Source organism: Ascaphus truei, unplaced genomic scaffold (assembly GCF_040206685.1).
Source record: "Ascaphus truei isolate aAscTru1 unplaced genomic scaffold, aAscTru1.hap1 HAP1_SCAFFOLD_887, whole genome shotgun sequence".
NCBI lineage: Eukaryota > Metazoa > Chordata > Amphibia > Anura > Ascaphidae > Ascaphus > Ascaphus truei.
Window position 1 is genome coordinate 49,819 of NW_027457226.1, and position 23,256 is coordinate 73,074.

Genomic DNA, 23,256 nt, shown 5'->3' on the forward strand with positions numbered 1-23,256 from the left:
CACTCCCCCCCTTCTCTCGTGCCCTGTCTCTCTTCCCCCTCCCTTGTTACTCTCTTCCCTTGTTTCTCTCCCCCCCTCTTCTCTCTCCCCCCTTCTCTCGTGCCCTCTCTTCCCCCCTCCCTTGTTACTCTCTTCCCTTGTCTCTCTCCCCCTTCTCTCGTGCCCTGTCTCTCTCCCCCCTCCCTTGTTACTCCCTCCCCCCTCCCTCTCCCTTGTTTCTCCCCTTATCTCCCCCACACCCAGCAGAGCTGAGAGTTTATCCTGCATCTAGTGAAGTGCCATTATTTATGTTGCCATGGTGACATAATGCCTCCCTGCTCCTGTTCCTGGGGGTAGATAGGACAGGCTCTGCCCCCTTTGTGCTTGGGTGGGGGAGGGGATCTGCGGGCAGTGGGGGCATTTTCCTCCTGTCAAATCCACCAAAATTGTGAAAATACCAAAATCTGTAACGCTGCAGATAAGAGTTGGAGAAGCTGTCACCGGGCTGCACCCCCCCCCCCCCAATCTTCTCCCAGGAAACCCGCAGAGCATCCCACGTTAACCCATCAACTGCTAGAAACCTGCAGATCATTGCACATTAACCCATCACTGCTAGACATCTGCAGATCATTGCACAAGGACCCCATCACTGCTAGACATCTGCAGATCATTGCACAATAACCCCATCACTGCTAGACAACTGCAGATCATTGCACAATAACCCAATCACAGCTCAAAATCTGCAGATCATTACATATTAAAACAATAATGTCTTAAAGGACCCACAGAGCATTTCATACAGAAGCCTCCAGTGCCGGAGATCTGCAGAGCATCGCACATTGTCCTGGACCATTGCAAGTCACTTCCCCAACACTCTGCTGTCTAATGAGACAGAAACAGTGTTATCATAGAAAAGCCTTTCCCCAAACCGCACGCACTGCTGTCCCCGCGTCTCCCTAATGGGAAGAGGCACCTTGTTAACTTCAGTGCAACATAATGACAGACAGTTCCAGTCGCCATGGTGACAATTAGTGGCTTATAACAGGGAAGGCCGCAGGAAGTCTGTGCATCATTCCCCCGCTGGGAAAACAAATGGCGATTTGATTTTAGTGTTCAGTGATTATAACTCCCCATCATTGTTTTTCCATATCTTCCCCAAACCTGCTTCCAGCACGCCAGGTCACCCTATGTGTGACACCCTCACAAACTCCTGAGTCTATACAGAGTCTTTCAGTTCAAAGCCATGTTCTCATTATTACTGAGAGAGAGAGAGAGAGAGAGAGAGAGAGAGAGAGAGAGAGAGAGAGAGAGAGAGAGAGAGATAGATATGTAATATCAGTGGCTTCCAGCTGCCACATTTATTTCTCCTGTACAGGCATACCCCGGTTTAAGGACACTCACTTTAAGTACAGTCGCGAGTAAGGACATGTCGCCCAATAGGCAAACGGCAGCTCACGCATGCGCCTATCAGCACGTCATGAACAGCAATACCGGCTCCCTACCTGTACCGGAGCTGTGCGTAAACGGGGAGACTATAGAGCCTGTTACAAATGCGTTATTTACATCAGTTATGCCCGTATATGACGATTGCAGTACAGTATATGCATCGATAAGTGGGGAAAAGGTAGTGCTTCACTTTAAGTACATTTTCGCTTTACATACATGCTCCGGTCCCATTGCGTACGTTAATGTGGGGTATGCCTGTATAGCTAATTACACCCCCGCTTGTATGCTCAAATCCAACACATTAACCACTACACCACACCTCAGTACAGGGGTGGCCAACTCCAGTCCTCAAGGCCACCAACAAGCCACGTATTAGGGATATGCCTGCTTCAGCACGGGTGGCTCAGTGGCTCAGTCAGAATGAGCGCTGGAGACGGCCTCCCCTGGCTTCGTTCATCTGGAAAGTTGTAGTTTTTTAGAGGACCACAAGACAGTAAAGTCAGGTTCTCAGCCCCATTTCTCTCTCGGTTTAACATTCTACCTGGTAATGATATCATGGGAACGCCATTATGACTGAGCCACTGATTGAGCCACCTGTGCTGTAGCTGGGATATCCTTAAAACCTGACCTGTCAGGGGGTCTTGAGTTGCTGCTCTACTCTATACTGTGTGATATCTGTTCTCTTAAATGATGAAAGACCCGTGAGAATTGGTAGAGAAAGCGTTAAGAGGCTGAGTGTTCTGACTGTATTGAAACTCCGATATATGATGCCAGGGGGAGGCCAGGGTAGCTGTTTGCATGCGTGTCAGGGCACGGTGTTAGCAGGCACATGGTGATTGCTAGATACTATATTCCAATTATTGGCTGACGGCAACGAGAGGATAAGAAAGGAAAATAGAGACAGGAGAGACTTTTGTCATTATTCCCAGGCTGGAAATAACCGTGGAACTGACACAGCTGCCACTGTCACAAGGGACATCCCTGTCCCAAAGCAGTGACACTTCCATCACCAAATTATAATAATAACAGGCTATTTTTACACAGCACTACCAATGGGGCCGGCACATAGGATGACAGTACAGGCACAATAAATCCCTGCCCCGAAGAGCTTGCAATCTAATCTGAGGCAGAGAGATGTGGGACACATAAGGGGTTAGGAATCAACAGTTCTTGTGTGCAAAACCCCTCATACACTGATAGATGGGTGCATGCTCAGCTTGGTAGAAATATGCATAATGGAGGGGTGCTAATCCGGGAACTATTGAATCAGTTAATATTTACAAAGGGGAGTTCCCCACATGATGCAATCAAGAGTCTCCACTAGATGAAAATAAAATATAACTGTTCATTATTTATTAAATAAAACAATTCAGGTGAGAACTAAAAATAACTCTTTTAAAAAAAAAAACCTAATGGATTGGCGACTGTATGACTAACATGATGGTGTCCAAAAATAAATGGTACTGAGCCTAGCACTGGGCCTCCAGCTTAACCCCTCCACTGCCAGAACTACTCACGTGACCTAAAGCCATGTGCAGAGACTGTGAGCTTGGTCGGGGCAGAGAGGTCCTGTCCAGACAGTCACACTTACCCCTGGGAGGGTCTTCTGCTCGTGCAGAGCACTCTGTGCTTTGAGCGCTGACTCCCGGGCGCAATATGTGAGGAACGCACATCCTGCAAAAGAAAGTGGGTAACATGAGGCTTGGAAATGCAACGTGAAATCTTTTTCTTTGCAAAACACTGGGCTATATAGAAAGATAAATACGTTTCAATAAACCAACAGAGGGTTTCATAGATGTAACAGTATATACAGAGCTTCCTAACCTCACATGTCTCTTCTTCATATACACAGATCTTACGTAACCTCACGTCTCTTCTTCCTGTGTACACAGCTTTCCGAACCTCACAGGTCTCTTGTTCACATGTACAGAGCTTTCTAAATCTCACATGTCTCTTCTTAGCATGTACAGACCTTTCCAAACCTCACAGCTCTCTTCTTCCCAAGTGCATAGTTTTCTAAACCTCACAGGTCTTTTCATCAAGTGTACAGAGCTTACCAAACCTCACAGGTCTCTTCTTCATATGTACAGAGCTTTGCAAAACTCACAGGTCTCTTCCTCACATGTACAGAGCTGTCTTTTCTTCATGTGTACACAGATTTCCAAATCTCACAGGTCTATTCTTCACATGTACAGAGCTTTTCAAACCTCACAGGTCTCTTCCTCACATGTACAGAGCTTTCCACACCTCACAGGTCTCTTCTTCATATGTACAGAACTTTGCAAACCTCACAGGTCTCTTCCTCACATGTACAGAGCTTTCCAAACCTCACAGGTCGCTTCTTCATTTTTATACACTGTAACATCTATGAAGAAGTAACGTGTTTATCAATTAAAATGTATCAGAACCTACATCCAATCTACATTTCCCATACAGTTATAATTTGGTACATTGACTTATAATATATATAATGTACCTTCTCCCTAACTCCTTCCTCTCAAACTTCCCAAATCACACCTTAATACATTAATGCTGAAGGATGCACAATGAAAATTATGCACTTCCCAAATTGCCTTGACCCATCACCCCGAGGGGTGCCACTGAGAGATGTTTTTGTCTTTGAGAACTCTAGCACAGATGTTTGTAGTTAAAGCCACTTCATGAGTTTGAGCTGCCGGGTATAATGCTATAGTGACCCAGGGCCAGAAAATGAATGGGTTAACCCATTTATTACCGGAGACTTTTTCATTGCCCTGCCCTCTTCCTCCTCAGCTACTTTCAGTCACCTGCTGTTTTTTTCCCCCCAATGCATCTTGATAAAATTTTCCAAGAAGACTAACAGAGTAGAAGACCTCCGACTCTCAGGCCACAAATGTGCTGAAGCTCACTCACCAAAACCCCAGCACAATTAGGCACTCAGAAGAAAAAGGCTTCAGATACCATGCAGACAAGACTGGCTATGTCCGATAATCTGGAAATACATTGTCAACCCATGCAGCCCTCTTCCCAGTATTTATCATTCCTAATATTTCCCTTGTCCCTTCATTCTGATGCATGTCACTGAGACCTCACTCCTAAATTTTAAAGGCCTTCTCACATTGGCATAGGCCAAAGTGAAGACCATTTAAGTTGGGCCCTCGTGCACCTCCCTTGTGTATGTGGCATTGTGTTACCAAATGGTGAAGGCAAGGTGTTAAATATCGGATTGTGCCTGAGCATTTCCTTCAGACACGGAGGACGCACCAAAGACAGGTTGGAGAGATCACATTTCCCATCAATCCAGTTGAAGCCCAGCACTGGCTGAAATTAAACTCCACTTTTAATCTGGAGTCAAGTGGCTGCTCTGTGTAAATACCCCCATGGAGAACGTAGGGTGTGGGTGAGACAGGAGCATGCGAGAGGACAGGAGACTTCCAATGTGTGAGTGGTGGAGGTGCCATCAGCAATGTTCTGCTGTGTGTATCATGGGTGCCAGATAAGCAGTGGTGAGCGTCTGGGGGAGAAGGCACGGCCACGTTTTAATGCTAGGGCTAAAGAGTTCAGTGAAACACATGGAATGAGATTGCCCACGCTCACTGTCACCCCGCTGCTGTTATTTAAGCCCCTTTAATAGTCACTGGCAACATCATGGCCACCACCCTTGCAAGATCTTAATCAAGGGGCAGACATTTTTGAAATACCCAGAAACTTAAAGTTGTGAGTGTCCAATTGTTAAGGAATAGGAGACATTGGTATCCGGCTTTGCAGCTGAGAGATACTGATGGGGCAAGTTCACAATAATATTTGTGTATTTCCTGTCCTTGCCAGAGGCAGAAAATTATAAAGGGGTGCTCAACAGGACAGGGAAGGGGTTAAGGTTATATTTGTTACCACAAAATAAAAACAGTAATTTGTCCTGTACCCCATATGATTGCGAGGCTAAGCCATGCAAACACCCCAACAATATTATACAGATCTGACCCTTCTGGAGAATGAAGTTCTGATTTCCCGGTATCTCTGTAGAAGGTGGAGCATTGTTGGAGGTCTGTATCTCTGCTTCTTAACCATTCCAATGAAAACAAAATAGTTGGTTGCAAATGACATTTTCTTATTTGATAACTTTTATTTCTGCAAATGTTATCACCCCGTAACCCTTTTTTAAGCAGTGTGGAAACGTTCGGAGTGTTCCTTAAATCTGCTGCTTCTTTAATCCTTTTGTGCTGGAAGGGTGATGTTGCCCCTTGCTTCAGCGCTGAAGGAGTTAAGGGTCAGCCCATAAAGAGATCACTTCAACCCAACCATTATTGAAGAGTTCCTGCAGCCATAATGGTCCCACAAAGGTTCGATTTCCTGTTGGGTTAACATACAAATGCAGTGTACCTTGTCTAAGGCATCATATGTCTAGATTGTAATGGTCTATTCTCCAGCCTCCCTGGAGACCTTTGGTAGTTTGGAAAGCTCATGCATAAAGACACGTATGTGCTGTTTTTATTCTTGCCCTATAAAAGGTGTCCGAACCTATAATCTTTCTACAAACCTGCAGATTATCTGCCTAAGCATTAGTTGTATTTTATTTAGTCTTTTAATTTTGATTGGCTAGAATGGTAACCACTGTACCTCTGCCATGGTCATTCTGGTAGAATAACCTGCTCAATGTGCAGCCAGACTTCTCCAACACTGGAATGGTTAAGAGTAAAGTGGTGAGGGCGTTATCAGGCTGATAAGGTGTGGGGTGTCTGGTGCTGTGTAGGGAGGTTCTCTTATCTCTGTGGGGAGAGGTTGGTCCTGTGCTCATCCAAAGCTTTAGGCCTGTGACATTCTTGTAAGCAGCGCTGTTTGACAAGACTAAAAAGGAACAGCCCCTCTCTGTGCCCAATACAACCACTGGTATATGTCCCTCCCCCACACCAGCTTAACCACAGTTGGTTCATTAAGTGTTCCTTGATCTTTTCGGTCTCACTCCCCCCTCCCCCCTCCGGTGCCATCTGTCACAGCATCTTCTTCCTCACATATCACCCTCCCAACACGTCACAGTCACCTATAGTAAAAATGTCCCTTTTTAGAAGCAGACCCCATCCGGTGTCATTCCCATATATTCCGCTTCTTGTGTTCACACCCGAGGCTCTGCCTGGGGCCTTCATTGTTCTAAAAAGCCTCCTGGATCCTTTCCTGCTTCTCTCCTCTACTTCTCCCCTGTGCTTCTCTCCTGTGTTTCTCTCCTCTGCTTCTCTCCTGTGTTTCTCTCCTCTGCTTCTCCCCTATGCTTCTCTCCTCTGCTTCTCCCCTTTGCTTCCCTCCTCAGCTTCTCTTCTCTGCTTCTCCCCTTTGCTCTTCACTCTGACTTCCTTTCCCTTTGTTTGTCTTCTTTTAATTTCTGACTCCATAATATCTCTCTCTCTCTCTCTCTCTCTCTCTCTCTCTCTCTTTTTAATCCTATTCTCTACTCTTCAGTTTCTTTTTATGCCTCCAGCATGTCCCATTCGTGTTCCCAGTGTTCTCATACCTGGAATTATCCAGCTCCCTCACCCTTACCCATCTGTCCTCAACCTCTCTTTGTTCCATCCTCTCTTCATTCACCCTCTCCCTCCTCTCTATCCCGCTAGCATCTCCCTGTCCTCTTCCCCCTCTATTACTTTCTCCCTTTTTTCCTCCTGGGCTTTATCCATATATAGAGTCAACTCACTCCATTCACCCACCCCTTCTTGACCTTTCTGTATTATATATATAAAACATATATCGCCGGAAGAAGAGATCAGTGTATCTCGAAAGCTCACACAAATGAAAGCATTTCGTTAGCCACAGAACGGTATTGTCTATTAGTTTTTGATTTAATATATATATCATGCCTTTGTCATGCCTTTGTCCTTCCTCTCTTATTTTTTTTCAGTCCCTCTTACCTTTACCTCTCTCTATCTCTTCCATTTCCTCTTCTCTCCATCCCTCTGCCACCACTCTCTGCCACCACTCTCTGCCACCACTCTCTGCCACCACTCTCCCATCCCTCTGCCACCACTCTCTGCCACCACTCTCCCATCCCTCTGCCACCACTCTCTGCCACAACTCTCCCATCCCTTTGCCACCACTCTCCCATCCCTCTGCCACGACTCTCCCATCCCTCTGCCACCACTCTCCCATCCCTCTGCCACCACTCTCCCATCCCTCTACCACCACTCTCCCATCCCTCTGCCACCACTCTCCAATCCCTCTGCCACCACTCTACCGCCCCTCTGCCACCACTCTCCCATCCCTCTACCACCACTCTCCCATCCCTCTGCCACCACTCTCCCATCCCTCTACCACCACTCTCCCATCCCTCTGCCACCACTCTCTGCCACCACTCTCCCATCCCTCTGCCTCCACTCTCCCATCCCTCTGCCACCACTCTCCCATCCCTCTGCCACCACTCTTCCATCCCTCTACCACCACTCTCCCATCCCTCTACCACCACTCTCCAATCCCTCTGCCACCACTCTACCGCCCCTCTGCCACCACTCTCCCATCCCTCTACCACCACTCTCCCATCCCTCTACCACCACTCTCCCACCACTCTGCCACCACTCTCCCATCCCTCTACCACCACTCTCCCATCCCTCTGCCACCACTCTACCATCCCTCTGCCACCACTCTCTGCCACCACTCTCTGCCACCACTCTCCCATCCCTCTGCCACCACTCCCCCATGCCTCTGCCACCACTCTCCCATGCCTCTACCACCACTCTCCCATGCCTCTACCACCACTCTCCCATCCCTCTGCCACCACTCCCCCATGCCTCTGCCACCACTCTCCCATGCCTCTACCACCACTCTCCCATGCATCTACCACCACTCTCCCATGCCTCTACCACCACTCTCCCACCACTCTGCCACCACTCTCCCATCCCTCTGCCACCACTCTCCCATCCCTCTGCCACCACTCTACCATCCCTCTGCCACCACTCTCTGCCACCACTCTCTGCCACCACTCTCCCATCCCTCTACCACCACTCTCCCATCCCTCTACCACCACTCTCCCATGCCTCTGCCACCACTCTCCCATGCCTCTGCCACCACTCTCCCATGCCTCTCGGCCTTACCTTTGTGCATGCCGGTAAATTTGTCTTTGATGACCGTGAGTTCATAGATTTTCCCAAACTGCTCGAATATTGGCTTCAGGTCCTTCTCTTCCAGGTTCCTGGGAATCTGCCCAATGAAAAGTTTGATGGCATCTGGTTCCTTCATTGGGGCGAGCTGGGTAGAGGGTAGGAGGGCACGGTAAGCACTTCAGCCAAAGAAAAGAGGCTCCCAGTATCCAGCAGGAAATTAACTTTCCTGGTGCCCAGAGCCTACAGCTGACACCCAGCTCAGCCTGTCCTGCAGGGGCTGGGGGGGCTTCCTGCAATCCCCCTGCTGCCAGTAAGGTGACAATATCCAGCCAGCAGTCACTCTGGGTACCTGATTAGTGTCAGGCCAGCCTGAGAGACACCCAAGACTTATCTCCCTCCAGGGCTCCCCTGGAATGATGCAGGAATGATGCAGCTTGCCGAGCAGTTAATTCGGGTATTGATCAGACAGCTCCAGAAAGGTGGAGTCAAATTCTCCTTCTCCTTGTGATGATTGACCCGGTTCTCTCCCCACCCCTCCCCTGGACGGTGGGTTGCAGCTGCTCGGTTGGGTTGGTGGTGGCTTCTCTCTTAGCGGATCTGGAGCTCTGATTCAAAATCTTTTCTTTACCAACAAACCCCCCTCCCCTCCCCAAACCAGAGCCCGCCCCAGCCTGGCAGGGGATGAAGTCACAGTGAGGGGCCGGGGATAAAGCGCCGAACACACCCACAAACGTACACCATTGCTCAAGACAGGGGCAAGGGAGAGGGAAGGGCTATAATGCACATAGGGTGTTTATTATGCATTAGGTGGCAGTAGCTGTACCACACGCAGTGATGCCATACAAGGGCAGCCATGGGCTAGGGAGGGCATTTAAACGTACCCAGCTGCACCACGAGGCAGCCAGTGTGATATGGGCAAACTGACTAGTTTCGGGGTTGCGATTGCACAGAAATCTTTAATATATCTCCTTTATTCACCCTCAGTAAGGACACATACCTGCCTGTCATCACTTACCCACAACACATATAACAGTGCAGCATATCGCAGAATATTAGTGGCACAGGGCAATCCTTCGCCAAACAGCCAATACTAAGATGTTTTTAGTGGGCTGCCACATGAGATATTGTACCAATGCTGCTGCTGCCCCCCAACACAGCTGGCACATCTACCACTAGAGGGGCACTTGGGGGAGGACCGGGATGTATTAAATAGCAATTGACCATAAAACCGTGACAATGGAAGTAGGACTGAGGATGAGGTAGATGTGCTTGGTTTAAGCTGCAAGCTGTTTGATTTTATATATATATAGTGTGTGTGTGTGTGTGTGTGTGTGTGTGTGTGTATATATATATATCCTGCGTCCTGTTTGTGGTGGAGGATGGATACAGGGAGAGTGTACACCTGCTGTGCCCCCAGGCTCCTAACCCCATAGCAGGTGGTAAAGGTTGGGGGGAGGGAGGGAGAGACAGAGTCCATGCTGTGTGTGCTGAGAGTTTGCAGACGCTCCCTGCCTTGGCCATTGTTCGTTGCTCGGAGCTTTCCTTGGTGCTGAAAATCAGGAACTGGGGGATGGGAGACAGCGCTCAGAGGGAGGGGGGAGGGAGAAACCCAAGGTGTGTGAGAGGAGGGGGAGGGCATAGAGGGACCACAAAGGACGGGCAGGGTGCAGGGAGATCTTGGGAGGGGACAGTCAGTAAACCCTGCGCCCTGGTACAGCCTGGTTCTGTACAGAAGTGGGCTTTGAACAGCAGCCATTAAGGTGAGAGGTTTAACCCTTTCAATACTTGACGAGTATGGCAAAGCCACGAGCTGCATGAAGGGGTTATGTTAGAGCAAGGTTACTGAACTCAAGTCCTCAACACACCTCCAACAGGTCAGGTTTTCAAGATATCCCAGCTTCAGCACAGGTGGTTCAGTCAGAGGCTCAGTCGAAGACTGAGCCTTTGATTGAGCCAACTGTGCTGAAGCAGGGACTGAATGAGCCACCTCTGCTGAAGCAGGGATATTCTGAAAACCTGACCTGTTGGGGGGGGGGGGGGCTTGAGGACTGGAGTTGAGCACCCCTGTGTTAGAGAGAAGGCAGCACTGGGGCACAGAATCCCTCTCCATGGTGCTGACACTCTGCTCATACAAGCACTCCAGAGTATCCAATACACGTAACATTGCACATGTACTGCGCGCTGTACTGTAAAATGCCAGAGTCCTCTGCAGTGGGATCCCCTGGTTCCAAAACCAGTGCCATCTACATATGACCTTGTCCTATTACTGCAGGTACCACATATTAAATTATAAGATCCTAACACCAGTGGCTCATTATCCCTTAACATGCACAACACTGAGATCCTGCGTATCAATAAATCAGAATAATGTTTTATAATTGGCCTGGATTCCATGTAGAGATGTTTCACAGGGTCTGGGCTTATGATTAGAGAGGGGAGATGTTTTGCTTAGGGGGGTCTGCAGATTTTCCCAGATGTGCCCATCACAGCCAGATGCACTCGTCCTCAGCTCTGTCCCCAGGCATGCGAAGTGACATTGACAAACACTCATAAACATGACATTTGAAAGATTGTCCCTAGACCCAGGAATAATGGCGTGCATCCAAATGAAAGATTAGGAACTCATAATCCTCTGAATAGTGTAAAGGGAGGAAAACAATTCACAGTGACGTGAGAAGCAATGTGCTAATTCCAACTGCACGTCCATCCTGCGTGGCCTGGAGCACAATGTTATATATGGCTGAATATATAGCAGGCGAGATATTGAGAGGGTAAAAGGCCAGCATTTCTCTGCCACTTACATACACTTACATGTACACACAGGCTTTTGTATATGTATGTTTAGCTAAAAAAAAAAAAGCCCTCTCTCCCTCCTTCTCTCTCCCACTCTCGTTCTTTGTATAATAGGACTGATAACTCCAGCTTTCATGGAATAAAGTTTCCCATCCGTCACCCCCAATGTTGCTCACATATGTCCAGGCTTGTGTTGGTTCCAAGATGAGAAGAGAACTTAGGCACTTCGGATTTTGAAAGAAAGATGTTTATTATAGCCAGAACAAAACAAAACATTGCAACCTTTGTTAAGATATGTCTGCGTATGGCTTTTACCTTGGAACCTACAATCTACTACAGGAAAGTAATGTCTTCCCACAGACTCGGAGGACCGGCCTAAGTGTCATTCTTTTGATTTGTCTATTTTGGTGTGTATCATTTTGCTTATTTTGTGTCCAGGCTTGTGTTGGGCCACGTAAATCTGACTCATACCTCCATATTCCTTCCTCATATTTTCACATATTACTCTTCTCTCATCCTTCTTGTACATTTTTTCCGCTGCTCCGCACTTATTCCCATCCCTTCTCTGCTCTCTCTTTCTATTACGTTGCCCACATTCTTATAAACCCTTTAAAGAGACAGTTGTAGCATCAAGGCCATGGGCCACCATTCAGACGGCTCTGTCGTTTGCCATTAAATATTCCCACAACGTAAATGTCCCACAAACTCCTATCTTCTTAGCTCCTTCCCACGTGCTGCTCTGGCTGACTGCAACTTCTCTTGCTTTACACCATTTGGATCAGGAACCCGACACTGAGCATCCTCTCAGGAGATTCCATTCTGACAACCAGCTAAGACATAACAGCTAAAAGCCAGTGATACCATTTCAAGAATAGGCAATATGTATAAGTAAGATATGGTGTGTTCCCTTGTCTCACCCTGCTCTGAATTCTCTCTACTGAACAACTGTAATTTCTGTTACCCATTTCCTCTTCCTTGTCCCTTGACATCTCCCCTTGAAAGTACTTCTGACCTTGTGCTGATTAATGGTAGATCCAATAAAGTCAGAAAGGAGTCATAATGTATCTAAAGCCGGACATCTTGCCCATCATCATGTCATCAGTGGGATCTGATCCAGATCTTGTTTTTAACTCTGTATCCAGTGCATACTCATTCTCAATAAACCTTAATCTGAGACTTGCAGAACCAAGCTTAGGCTCCAAATTCATTATTATGACAAGGAAGGTGGGTTGGTGATACTCTATCTATCTATCTATCTATCTATCTATCTATCTATCTATCTATCTATCTATCTATCTATCTATCTATCCATCTATCCATCTATCCATCTATCCATCTACCTATCCATCTATCTATGTTTTCAAGTATGTCATCAGAAAGCTAGGGACTCAGGCAAAGAATAAATCCACAAGCTTTTGTATTCAACAACCACAATATACATCTCTTGTATAGATAGATAGACAGACAGACACACACACACACACACAAACACACACACACACACACAAACACACACACACACACACACACACACACACAAACACACACACACACACACACACACACACACACACACACACACACACTGTGTGTATGTATGTGTGTGTGTGGGTGTGTGTGTGTTTGTGTTTGTCTTCAAGACACATCAGAAGACTCCCCTCTTTAAGTATGTATTTGAATCAGTTTCATACATTCCAATAACAACATTACACAGCACTTCAGGGCAGGGACTCTTTTCCCTTAATGTTTTCTTTTCTTTGATTAATTTTTTGCCACATTTCTCTGTAGTTTTGCCTGGTATCCTATGCCTGTAAAGTGCTACATATATTGTGTGGTTGGTACTATAAAAACATACATTACAGAAAGAGGCCACTCAGTTTGTAGAGCAGCCCAGTCCGTGTATAGAGCATTCCACTCAGTGTATAGAGCATCCCACTCAGTCTACAGAGCAGCCCACTCAGTGTATAGAGCATCCCACTCAGTCAATATAGCAGCACACTCAGTCTATAGAGGAGCCCACTCAGTGTATAGAGCAGCCCACTCAGTCTATAGAGCATCCCACTCAGTCAATATAGCAGCCCAGTCAGTCTATAGAGCAGCCCACTCAGTCTATAGAGCATCCCACTCAGTCAATATAGCAGCCCAGTCAATCTATAGAGCAGCCCACTCAGTGTATAGAGCATCCCACTCACTCAATATAGCAGCCCAGTCAGTCTATAGAGCCGCCCACTCAGTGTATAGAGCAGCCCACTAGAAAGAGGTCAGTTAAAGACCAGAACATGTGTTCAATTCCTGGTTTGTTTCTCCCTCTGGGGAAGAGCAAAGTTTCACTCTGACATGTAATCTGACAGGAATCCCCCAATCTCATTAATACTAGACAGCATTTCACACCTGAAATCCACAGGCCCATCCCTCCCCCCCTCCCCCTCACAATCATTCAGAATGAGGAGACAACCTTAATTATTACCATTTTCTTACCAGAAAGTCAGAGGTCATGGCGACAGGGAAAGAGTAGGGAGGGACGTGTCAGGACACTCAGCGTGAGATTCTGTCTATCTGTCTATCTGGCTCTTTATAAGTACAGCCTCACTTAGTCAATCCTATTTTTTTTCTTATTATTGATTTGTTAATATTTCATTGTAAAAAAAATCTCCAGTAGTTTTTAGATTTAGGGAGAAACATTTTCCTGGTCCTCTTAAAAATGGCTGAATCTTTCCAAGAACCCCTTTATATTTTTCCACGGCCTCATTGTAACTGCAGACGTCTTTCCTCGCTTACGTGTGATCTCCAAATTCACAAGCATTTCATGGGCGCTGCATGGGTTGTATACTCCAAAAAACACAGAGGGTATATACTGCTCACTAAGTGAAAATAATGTAATTGAAAATATGGTTTTCGCCCTAAAAATGCCTAGATTGGCATTGGGTGCATCAGATGGGCTAATTGTAACTCTATTACCAAAATCAGAAAAAGGGATGTGTTACCACCCCCCTCCCTAGCTAGAAGCCCACTAATAGATGCACTCCAGGGCTATTAAAACATAACATTTATTGTATCAATTAAAAAAGGATCTACACATATATAATGATCATGAATCGTGAACAAATAAATGTGAGGTGAGTTAAAATAAGTAGGCGTAGGCCTGGTACTGGTGAGGCTGACTATCAGGTGTATAGCCCTAGTGTCGAATGTTATAATCTTAGACAACTACTAGAATTTAATTGGCAATTAGTCCACCTATAGAACCTAACAGTATGTAGAGCAACTGATCCTGATTAGTGTGGCTACTTAGTATATGTTAATAGTGATGTGCTCATTGTGTGATGAGAAGTTAACGCTAACACAGCATACCTAATAACCAACCAAAGATTGCAAAATATAAGCGAGTCGAAAAATGATGATAACTAATAGTAACATAGTAATCAGATGATGGGGGCTAAGCTAGATATAAACGCCATGCTAACCATGGCACAGCTCCAACCTCACTGCATCATTTTACTCCTAGCTGAATCTTTCCAAGAATTTATATTTTTCAAAGGCCTCATTGTAACTGCAGACGTCTTTCCTCACTTACGTGTGATCTCCAAATTCACAAGCATTTCATGGGCGCTGCACGGGTTGTATACTCATTCGGATTAGATTTATTCCCTTTAGATTGTAAAATCTCAGGATCAGGGCCCACATTGCCTGTTGTATCGCTTTTCTCTTGTTTATGTCAGTCTGTTCATGTAATTTGTATCATTCTGTTCCCCTATCGTACCACGCTGCAGAATATGTTGTCTCTTTACAAATAAGCAATAAATAATAATATGCTGCTCGCATTTGAAAAGCTTTTCAGCATATCTCAAAGCACAAAATAAACATGCCAAAGACTAGAGAAATTGTAACATTTCTGATCATGTTCACTTCATTGCAAATCCAATACCGGTGGCTAAATGAGAAAGAGACTTTAGATACCAGTTCGAAAGGAAACCTGAGAATTAAACATTTCTTTCATATGTTGCATAGGTTCAATCATTTATATTTCTTGATTCATAATTAGAAAAGCTTTATATTAATAATATATCAGGTATGTCTAAGCAAAGAACTCTGGGACTTATGTTCAAAATTAAAACTAGTTGCAGTCTATACTTGAGACCCCTGTGTGCTCACTATCAGACCCCTGTGTGCTTACTATCAGACCCCTGTGTGCTCACTATCAGACCCCTGTGTGCTCACTATCAGACTCCTATGTGATCACTATCAGACCCCTGTGTGCTCACTATCAGACCCCGGTGTGCTCACTATCAGACCCTTGTGTGCTCACTATCAGACCATTGTGTGCTCACTATTTGACCCCTATGTGATCACTATCAGACCCCTGTGTGCTCACTATTAGACCCCTGTGTCCTCACTATCAGACCCATGTGTGCTCACTGTCAGACCACTGTGTGCTCACTATCAGACCCCTGGGTGCTCACTATCAGACTCCTGGGTGCTCACTATCAGACTCCTGGGTGCTCACTATCAGACCTCGGTGTGCTCACTATCAGACCCCGGTGTGCTCACTATCAGACCTCGGTGTGCTCACTATTAGACCCTTGTGTACTCACTATCAGACCATTGTGTGCTCACTATTTGACCCCTATGTGATCACTATCAGACCCTTGTGTGCTCACTATAAGACCCCTGTGTGCTCACTATCAGACCCCTGTGTGCTCACTATCAGACCCTTGTGTGCTCACTATCAGACCCCTGTGTGCTCACTATCTTGATGAAGGTCACACGTGGCCCTTATCTGTCATTACATTCTATGTAGAGTAGTGTGCTGGTGCCACAAGACGTGGGCACAGGCTGATGGGGCACCTAAAATGTGCAGTTAGCTGCTCACGTTGTCAAACCCTTTAAGGAGGCTGGAGGCAAGAGGATATGCAGGAGGAAATGGGAATTTCATTCCCTGTTGTGGTGATTAAGGAAGTTAGGGAACAAAGTGATTAAGGAAGTCAGGGAACGAAGATGAGAGACAGTAGGAGTGGGGAGATGAGAGAGAGTTGGGAGATGTGAATGATGGGGAGATGTGAAAGGGGGAGATGTGAGAGAGGAAGATGTGAGAGGGGGAGATGTGAGAGAGGGGGAGATGTGAGAGGGGGAGATGTGAGAGGGGGAGATGAGAGAGAGGAGGGGAGAAGAGAGAGAGTAGGAGCGGGGATGAGAGAGAGGGGAGATGAGAGAGAGGGGGAGATGAGGGAGAAGAGGGGAGATGAGAGAGAGGGGAGATGAGAGGAAGTAGGAGTGGGGATGAGAGAGAGGGGGGAGATGAGAGAGAAGAGGGGAGATGAGAGAGAAGGGAGATGAGAGGAAGTAGGAGTGGGGATGAGAGAGGAGGAGATGAGAGAGGGGGGAGATGAAAGAGAGGAGGGGAGATGATAGAGAGGGGGGAGATGAGAGAGGGGTGGAGACGAGACAGCAGAGGGGGGATGAGAGAGAGGGGGTGATGAGAGAGAATAGGGTTGGGGATGAGTGAGGGAGTATATGAGAGAGAGGGGTATATGAGAGAGGGGGGAGATGAGAGAGAGGAGGGGAGATGAGAGAGAGGGGGGAGATGAGACAGCAGAGGGGAGATGAGAGAGAGGGGGTGATGAGAGAGAATAGGGTTGGGGATGAGTGAGGGAGTATATGAGAGAGAGGGGTATATGAGAGAGGGGGGAGATGGGAGGGGGGAGATGAGAGAGAGGAGGGGAGATGAGAGAGAGGGGGAGATGAGAGAGAGGGGGAGATGAGAGAGAGGAGGGGAGATGAGAGAGAGGGGGAGATGAGAGAGAGGAGGGGAGATGAGAGAGAGGGGGGAGATGAGAGAGAGGAGGGGAGATGAGAGAGAGGGGGGAGATGAGAGAGAGGAGGGGAGATGAGAGAGAGGAGGTAAGATGGGACAGACCCCCATCTCCCTCCCCTTTCCCCAGGACATTGTTCTACATAAAATCCCCAGATAAATAGCACACCCAATCATTCTAAATTCTTCCACCAAATAAAAATATCTCCCATCAGATCCTGAGCTGCTGAAAGCCCCCCCCCCTCTCCCACCCCCCACTCTCACCCCCTTCAACTAATTGGAAAGCATTTGCATAGGGAGGCCACTTCAGCTTGGAAGGGGTCTGACATTAATTGCGCACATGGCGAGGGTCCGAGATTCCCCAAGGGTCACCATCTGCTGGGTGCAGTGTGGGGGGCTCCACTCTTTCTGTGCTCCATTCAGGGACTGCTCTAATCTGCTCTCAATGAAGCACCAGGCCAGGGCGGGCTGTGATTAGGGAGGGGTATAAGAGCAGCTTGTGTCTCTATTCAGGGCAGTATCTGTAGGGTACAACATTCCTCCTGAGCTGAACCCCTAATGCGTTAAACTGAGTTGGGAAAACAGAACTTGCAATCCCATGAAAAATGGGGGTAACTAATAGACGTTTCATATGCTTTGACATTGTGTGAATATACCTTTGCAGAACAATGCAGAAGTGTATGCCAAGGGACAGGCTTGTAAATACTATAAAAAATAAAAAAATAAAAAGTTAAATATAATAGAATATCAAACTACACTTCAGGAACAATTACAACAACTGCGCTCACATACATCCAGGCATTCAGTACTTTTATCTCTGTGATCCAGTCATGCCATCACATCAATAAAGTCACCATCCGCCGGTTCCTATATGGAAAATATGCAAAGAATTAATAAGAAAAACACTATATCATGTATTCACTTCTACACCAAGCATTACATTGTATGAAGCAAAACAGCTTTAAATAGCAAGACTGTAACCAGTGTAATCTGACTTTTGTAGATATAAATAAATATCAATTATAAAATATCAAATATAATTCTATACATATCTATACACGGTTACTATTTGTTTCTGTAAGTACTTTCATACCTTGAGTAATAACACTAAACAATTGTAGCTCCTACGTATGCTAGTATTGATACAAAAGATACCAATCATATTTATGAATATTGTACGTGTATAAAGATACAGTATGACATGCTGTTTGTGTGTAACAATACAAGGGACGTGAGAACTGTATTCATTTGTCTTTCCATATGAGATACACAGAAGACAATTAGAATTGCGAGCTGTGTCCAGCAGTCGTTACATTAACGTCATGGATCTCTCCTCTTTCTTCTCCTAGATTCCCAGTTATTGAGGACTTGCCTGGGGCTGCAGCTGACCTGTCTGCTTCCTACTATAAGACATTCACAGATATTAGTAATGGATGCCGCAGATGGAGCTGATTAAAGGAAGAAATTCAAGTTCAAGGAAACATTTCAGGGTCAGGAAACGTGTCTCGTGGGCGCCAGCCCTAGAATAAATGTACCCACAACTGTTGCTGTTATTAGTCAGGGGGGTGACAGTCCAGATACTAAAGCCGACCCGAAATAAGGACTATTGTCCCACCGATTCCAACCCTCATACACTATAAAACCTAACACATCTCCATACACATTATTCTATGTCCCTTATGGCTCAGACTCCTCAGACTTAGGTTTAACTAGGCTTTACTTGTAATACAACAGGTAGAACGCAGGCCTGTCATATCTATATCATAAAACTAAGTACAGGCATACCCCGCATTAACGTACGCAATGGGACCGGAGCATGTATGTAAAGCGAAAATGTACTTAAAGGGAAGCACTGCCTTTTTCCCACTTATCGATGCATGTACTGTACTGCAATCGTCATATACGTGCATAACTGATGTAAATAACACATGTGTAACAGTCTCTATGGCCTCCCCGCTTGCGCACAGCTTCGGTGCAGTAGGGAGCCGGTATTGCTGTTCAGGACGTGCTGACAGGCGCATGCGTGAGCTGCCATTGTCCTATTGAGCGATATGTACTTACTCGCGAGTGTACTTAAAGTGAGTGTCCTTAAACCGGGGTATGCCTGTACTAAGAAGGTTCAGTCTTCAGCCAGAGTGCAGGGGGATTACGGCAGCTCCTCCGGGGGTCCCATGTCCTATATCGTAACATCCCCTGTTTTATATATATATTGATTTATTTTTTAAAGTGAAAGGATAACCTTATCTACACAAATCTAAGAGTCTTTTCTACAGTAGTATCGTACTGGTGGTTTGATGTTGGAGCGCGTGCGAGCACGTTTCCGGGGGCCGGTTTTATTTATTATATCTTTTTCATACGGTAGTTGTTTTCCGTTCCACTGGCACCTGCTCTGGTTTCTTTGATGGCTCTATGGAACACGTCAGTCCTGTTGGAGTTCTTTGGATCGCAGGTCAGTCCTGTTGGAGTTCTTTGGATCGCATGTCAGTTCTGTTGGAGTTCTTTGGATCACAAGTCAGTCCTGTTGGAGTTCTTTGGATTGCATGTCAGTCCTGTTAGAGTTCTTTGGATCGCATGTCAGTCCTGTTGGCATTCTTTGGATCGCATGTCAGTCCTGTTGGAGTTCTTCAGATCATATATGTCAGTCCTGTTGGAGTTCTTTGGATCGCATGTCAGTCCTGTTGGAATTCTTCGGATCGCATACCAGTCCTGTTGGAGTTCTTCGGATCGCATGTCAGTCCTGTTGGAGTTCTTCAGATCGCATGTCAGTCCTGTTGGAGTTCTTCAGATCGCATGTCAGTCCTGTTGGAGTTCTTCAGATCGCATGCCAGTCCTGTTGGAGATCCCCAGTGGATATGTCACCATCCCCCGGTTGTTTTCATCATTGGTTCTGTGTTAGTATGATGTTGTATTGGTCAAATGAACTTTCGGTTATGGTGGAATGAACGTCCTTCAACTTCCACTGCATGGGAGCGAGGATTCAGTGGTCCTAAACATGTAGCCTTTTCCAGGTTGCCACGTTGTCTTGTGGAGATATCTCTACTCGTACTGGTTCTCCGGGACGTAGTTCTGGGAGGTCTCTGGTATGTCTGTCATAGTAACTATTGGCTATTGTATGTTTTCTTCAAGCTTTTCTGTGACTCCTTCCACAACCTCAGGTCTTAGTAGCCTATTGGCTATCGGTACCAAGCTACGTGTACGTCTGGACATAAGCCATTGCACTGGACTACTGTTCATGCCTTCTATTGGACTATTCCTAACTCAAGTATGGCTTTTTCTGTATTTTTGTACTTTTTTTTATGTAGGACTCTTGGCAATTTTGACTGCTGATTCAGCTTTTCCATTTCCCTGACTATTGTAGGGAGAAGTTGTTATATGAGGAAACTCACGCTCTGGCAAATTGTGCAAATTCATTACTGCTAAATTGTGGCCCATTATCTGAGCTGACCCAGTCAGGTATGTCCCGCCCTGCTGCAATGCTTGATGTATTATTACTGCTGAGTAGGTGTCTGAGTTGGTTTATTTAGCAGTAATCTGAGTAGTAATCTGTCAGGATGAGGTAGTTAGTATTATTCGTAACAAAAAGGGGGATTCTTACTTTTCTCCACGGCCTATTTGAAATGCTGTGTTTCCTCAGTGTTTCCTCAGTGTTTCCTCAGTGTTTCCTCAGTGTTTCCTCAGTGTTTCCTGCGGTCGCCTTGCTTGAACTTCTGCGCAAACAACACAATTTCTTACTAAGACTTTCATTTCATCTGTGATATTTGGTCCGCTTTCCGCACGCAAGCTTCTATCCCTGAGTAGCTGCTATATATGCGAACAAGCATTTCTTCTTTCAGAGTATCTATACAGCCAGTCCTCGGTTATCCAACGGAATCCGTTCTGGGAGTAGCGTTGGATAATGAAACCGTTGTAATGTGAGTCCCATGTTAATCAGTGGCGGCGAGCGTTGGATAACACATTCAGACATCGAAAAAGGGGCCATAAGGTTGCATTGGATATGCCATTCATTGTAACGTGAATTGTTGGATAGCGAGGACTGCCTGTAACACTAATCCTTTTAAGGTCGGATATAGCATCTAGTTGGCAACGCTGATATTCCTCTGTGGCAGGTGTGATACAGAATGGCATTCGCAAACCACCTGAATCGGCCTTCTGGAGTCCAAAACAGGGAGACATAACGACTTTCTTCATCCAGGCGTACTTGCAATATCCATCCTTTGCATCAACCACAGAGAATATTTTTGCTTTGGCAAGATCCGGCACTATTTCCTCTACATCTGATAGTGAGCTCTTAGTAACGCTTTGTTGAAGTCACTTGTGCCTATGCAAATATAAAGGTCTCCTGGTTTCTCTATGGTCACCATGCTGCTAATCCGGTTCTGCTTTTCCATGTAAAGCTCCAGGAAGGGTTCTTGTCGGATGCTGCACTGGCCGCATAGTTGTGTCAGTGTGTGGGTGTAGCATCCCTGGAAGACTTCATACAGCCTCAAAAGCATCATTGCAATCTTTAAGTAGTTGTGCCATGGAGATGCCACTGGCCTGTGTTTTATTGTGTGGATTTATAGTGTTTGGTTGTGAATTGACGGTATTAATTGTAGGCATGAGGTCCAGGGTTACTACATTCACGCTTTCACTTGCAAGGACTGACAGTAATGGCTTGTGCCTGGTGTGCACAACGTGACATTCTAACTCCTATGTCTTTCCTTGGAGTTCTGCTTTTCACAAGCAGTGCCCTAGTTGTGTTAATATGGTGCCATCATAGCCCTTTCATTCAGCTTTCCCTGGCTGCAGTTTTGCTGCTCTGTCTTGCATGATATTGCAAAAGTCTTGATAGCCCATTACATGAACTGATGCTCCACTGTCTCCTGGCCATTGCCTTCCTTGCTTGGAATTGTATTTTGGTGCAGAAGTACCTGCTGGACCTGTACAAGCCACCCTGACTTTTCCGTGTGTGTCCTAACATCATAGTGACAGTATAACGGATGTCACTGGCATGGTTGCTACCTACATCCTCATGCCCACTGGCACGGTGATTCCTTGTTCCGCAGGTAACACAGGTAGGGCCATAAGGAGGACACCTTCTTGTTTCATGGTTAGTAGCACAGTATCCGCTGCATATGTGTGCTTCTTTATAATATTGTTGTGGTGCTGTTTGTCGTTATTGTGTAGCTCTGTGCGTGTTATTACTAACACAGTGCAGTCCCGGAGCCTCGGAGGGGTTTATCATTTTCAGGTTGAGTGTGTGCGTATTCACTTGCTTCAGCCCCGGAGAGGGTTCATGTGGGATTTCTGAGCGTTCTCATCTCAGCTCCTTTGTCTTTCTGTTCCTATAACCAACCGGTCACGAATCAGTTCCTCTTTTAAAGCCGCATACTCACATGAACCTGCCATTTGGCATTATACTGATCTGGGCTTTCTGTTCCGTTTTGCTCACATTTGTTGAATAGAAAATTTTGATAAGTAACATTTTGAGTAGGCTGAATGTAGTTTTGAGGGCTTCTCTCTCTGTGTTGCAGACATACAGTACTAAGGTGCAGCTCAATATTATGCCATTATTTCCCTATTACTGACAGGAGTGTGGCAAATCTGATTCAATTTTTTTTTAATTCAAGCCTGTTGCTATTTCATAATACGCCCTGAAAGACATGCAGTTGTTGAACACATCCCGTTGCATGTGAATGGGTGCAGGGGCTGAGATCAGGCTGGGTGCCAGGACTCAGCTATGTTAGGTGGTGCAGCTGATTAATTCACTCACAAGGCTTTTGTGCCCACAAGGTGTGGTAATTCTGATGCCATGTTCTGTTATGTCCCTTATGGCTCAGACTCCTCAGGCTTAGGTTTAACTAGGCTTTACTTGTAATACAACAGGTAGAACGTCCAATGCATGTGTGTCTTACCGCAGGCCTGGCATATCTATATCATAAAACTAAGTACTAATAAGGTTCAGTCTCCAGCCAGAGTGCAGGGGGATTACTGCAGCTCACCTTACACTCTCCTCACACCTTACACTCTCCTCACACCTTACACTCTCCTCACACCTTACACTCTCCTCACACCTTACACTCTCCTCACACCTTACACTCTCCTCACACCTTACACTCTCCTCACACCTTACACTCTAATCACACCTTACACTCCCCTCACACCTTACACGTCTCTTTACACTCTCCT

General features: G+C 46.1%; 1 protein-coding gene across 1 annotated transcript; it reads right to left on the reverse strand.

The window, feature by feature from the left end:
• Positions 1-1,360: 1,360 nt before the first annotated feature.
• On the reverse strand, positions 1,361-9,162 carry LOC142486464 (CUGBP Elav-like family member 3-B). The gene is made up of 2 exons (XM_075585058.1): positions 8,478-9,162; positions 1,361-3,099 (listed from the first exon to the last, which is right to left on the reverse strand). Exons 1-2 carry the CDS (start codon positions 8,620-8,622, stop codon positions 2,948-2,950), a joined length of 297 nt encoding a protein of 98 aa, XP_075441173.1. The 5' UTR covers positions 8,623-9,162; the 3' UTR covers positions 1,361-2,947.
• Between the last annotated feature and the right edge of the window lie 14,094 nt (positions 9,163-23,256).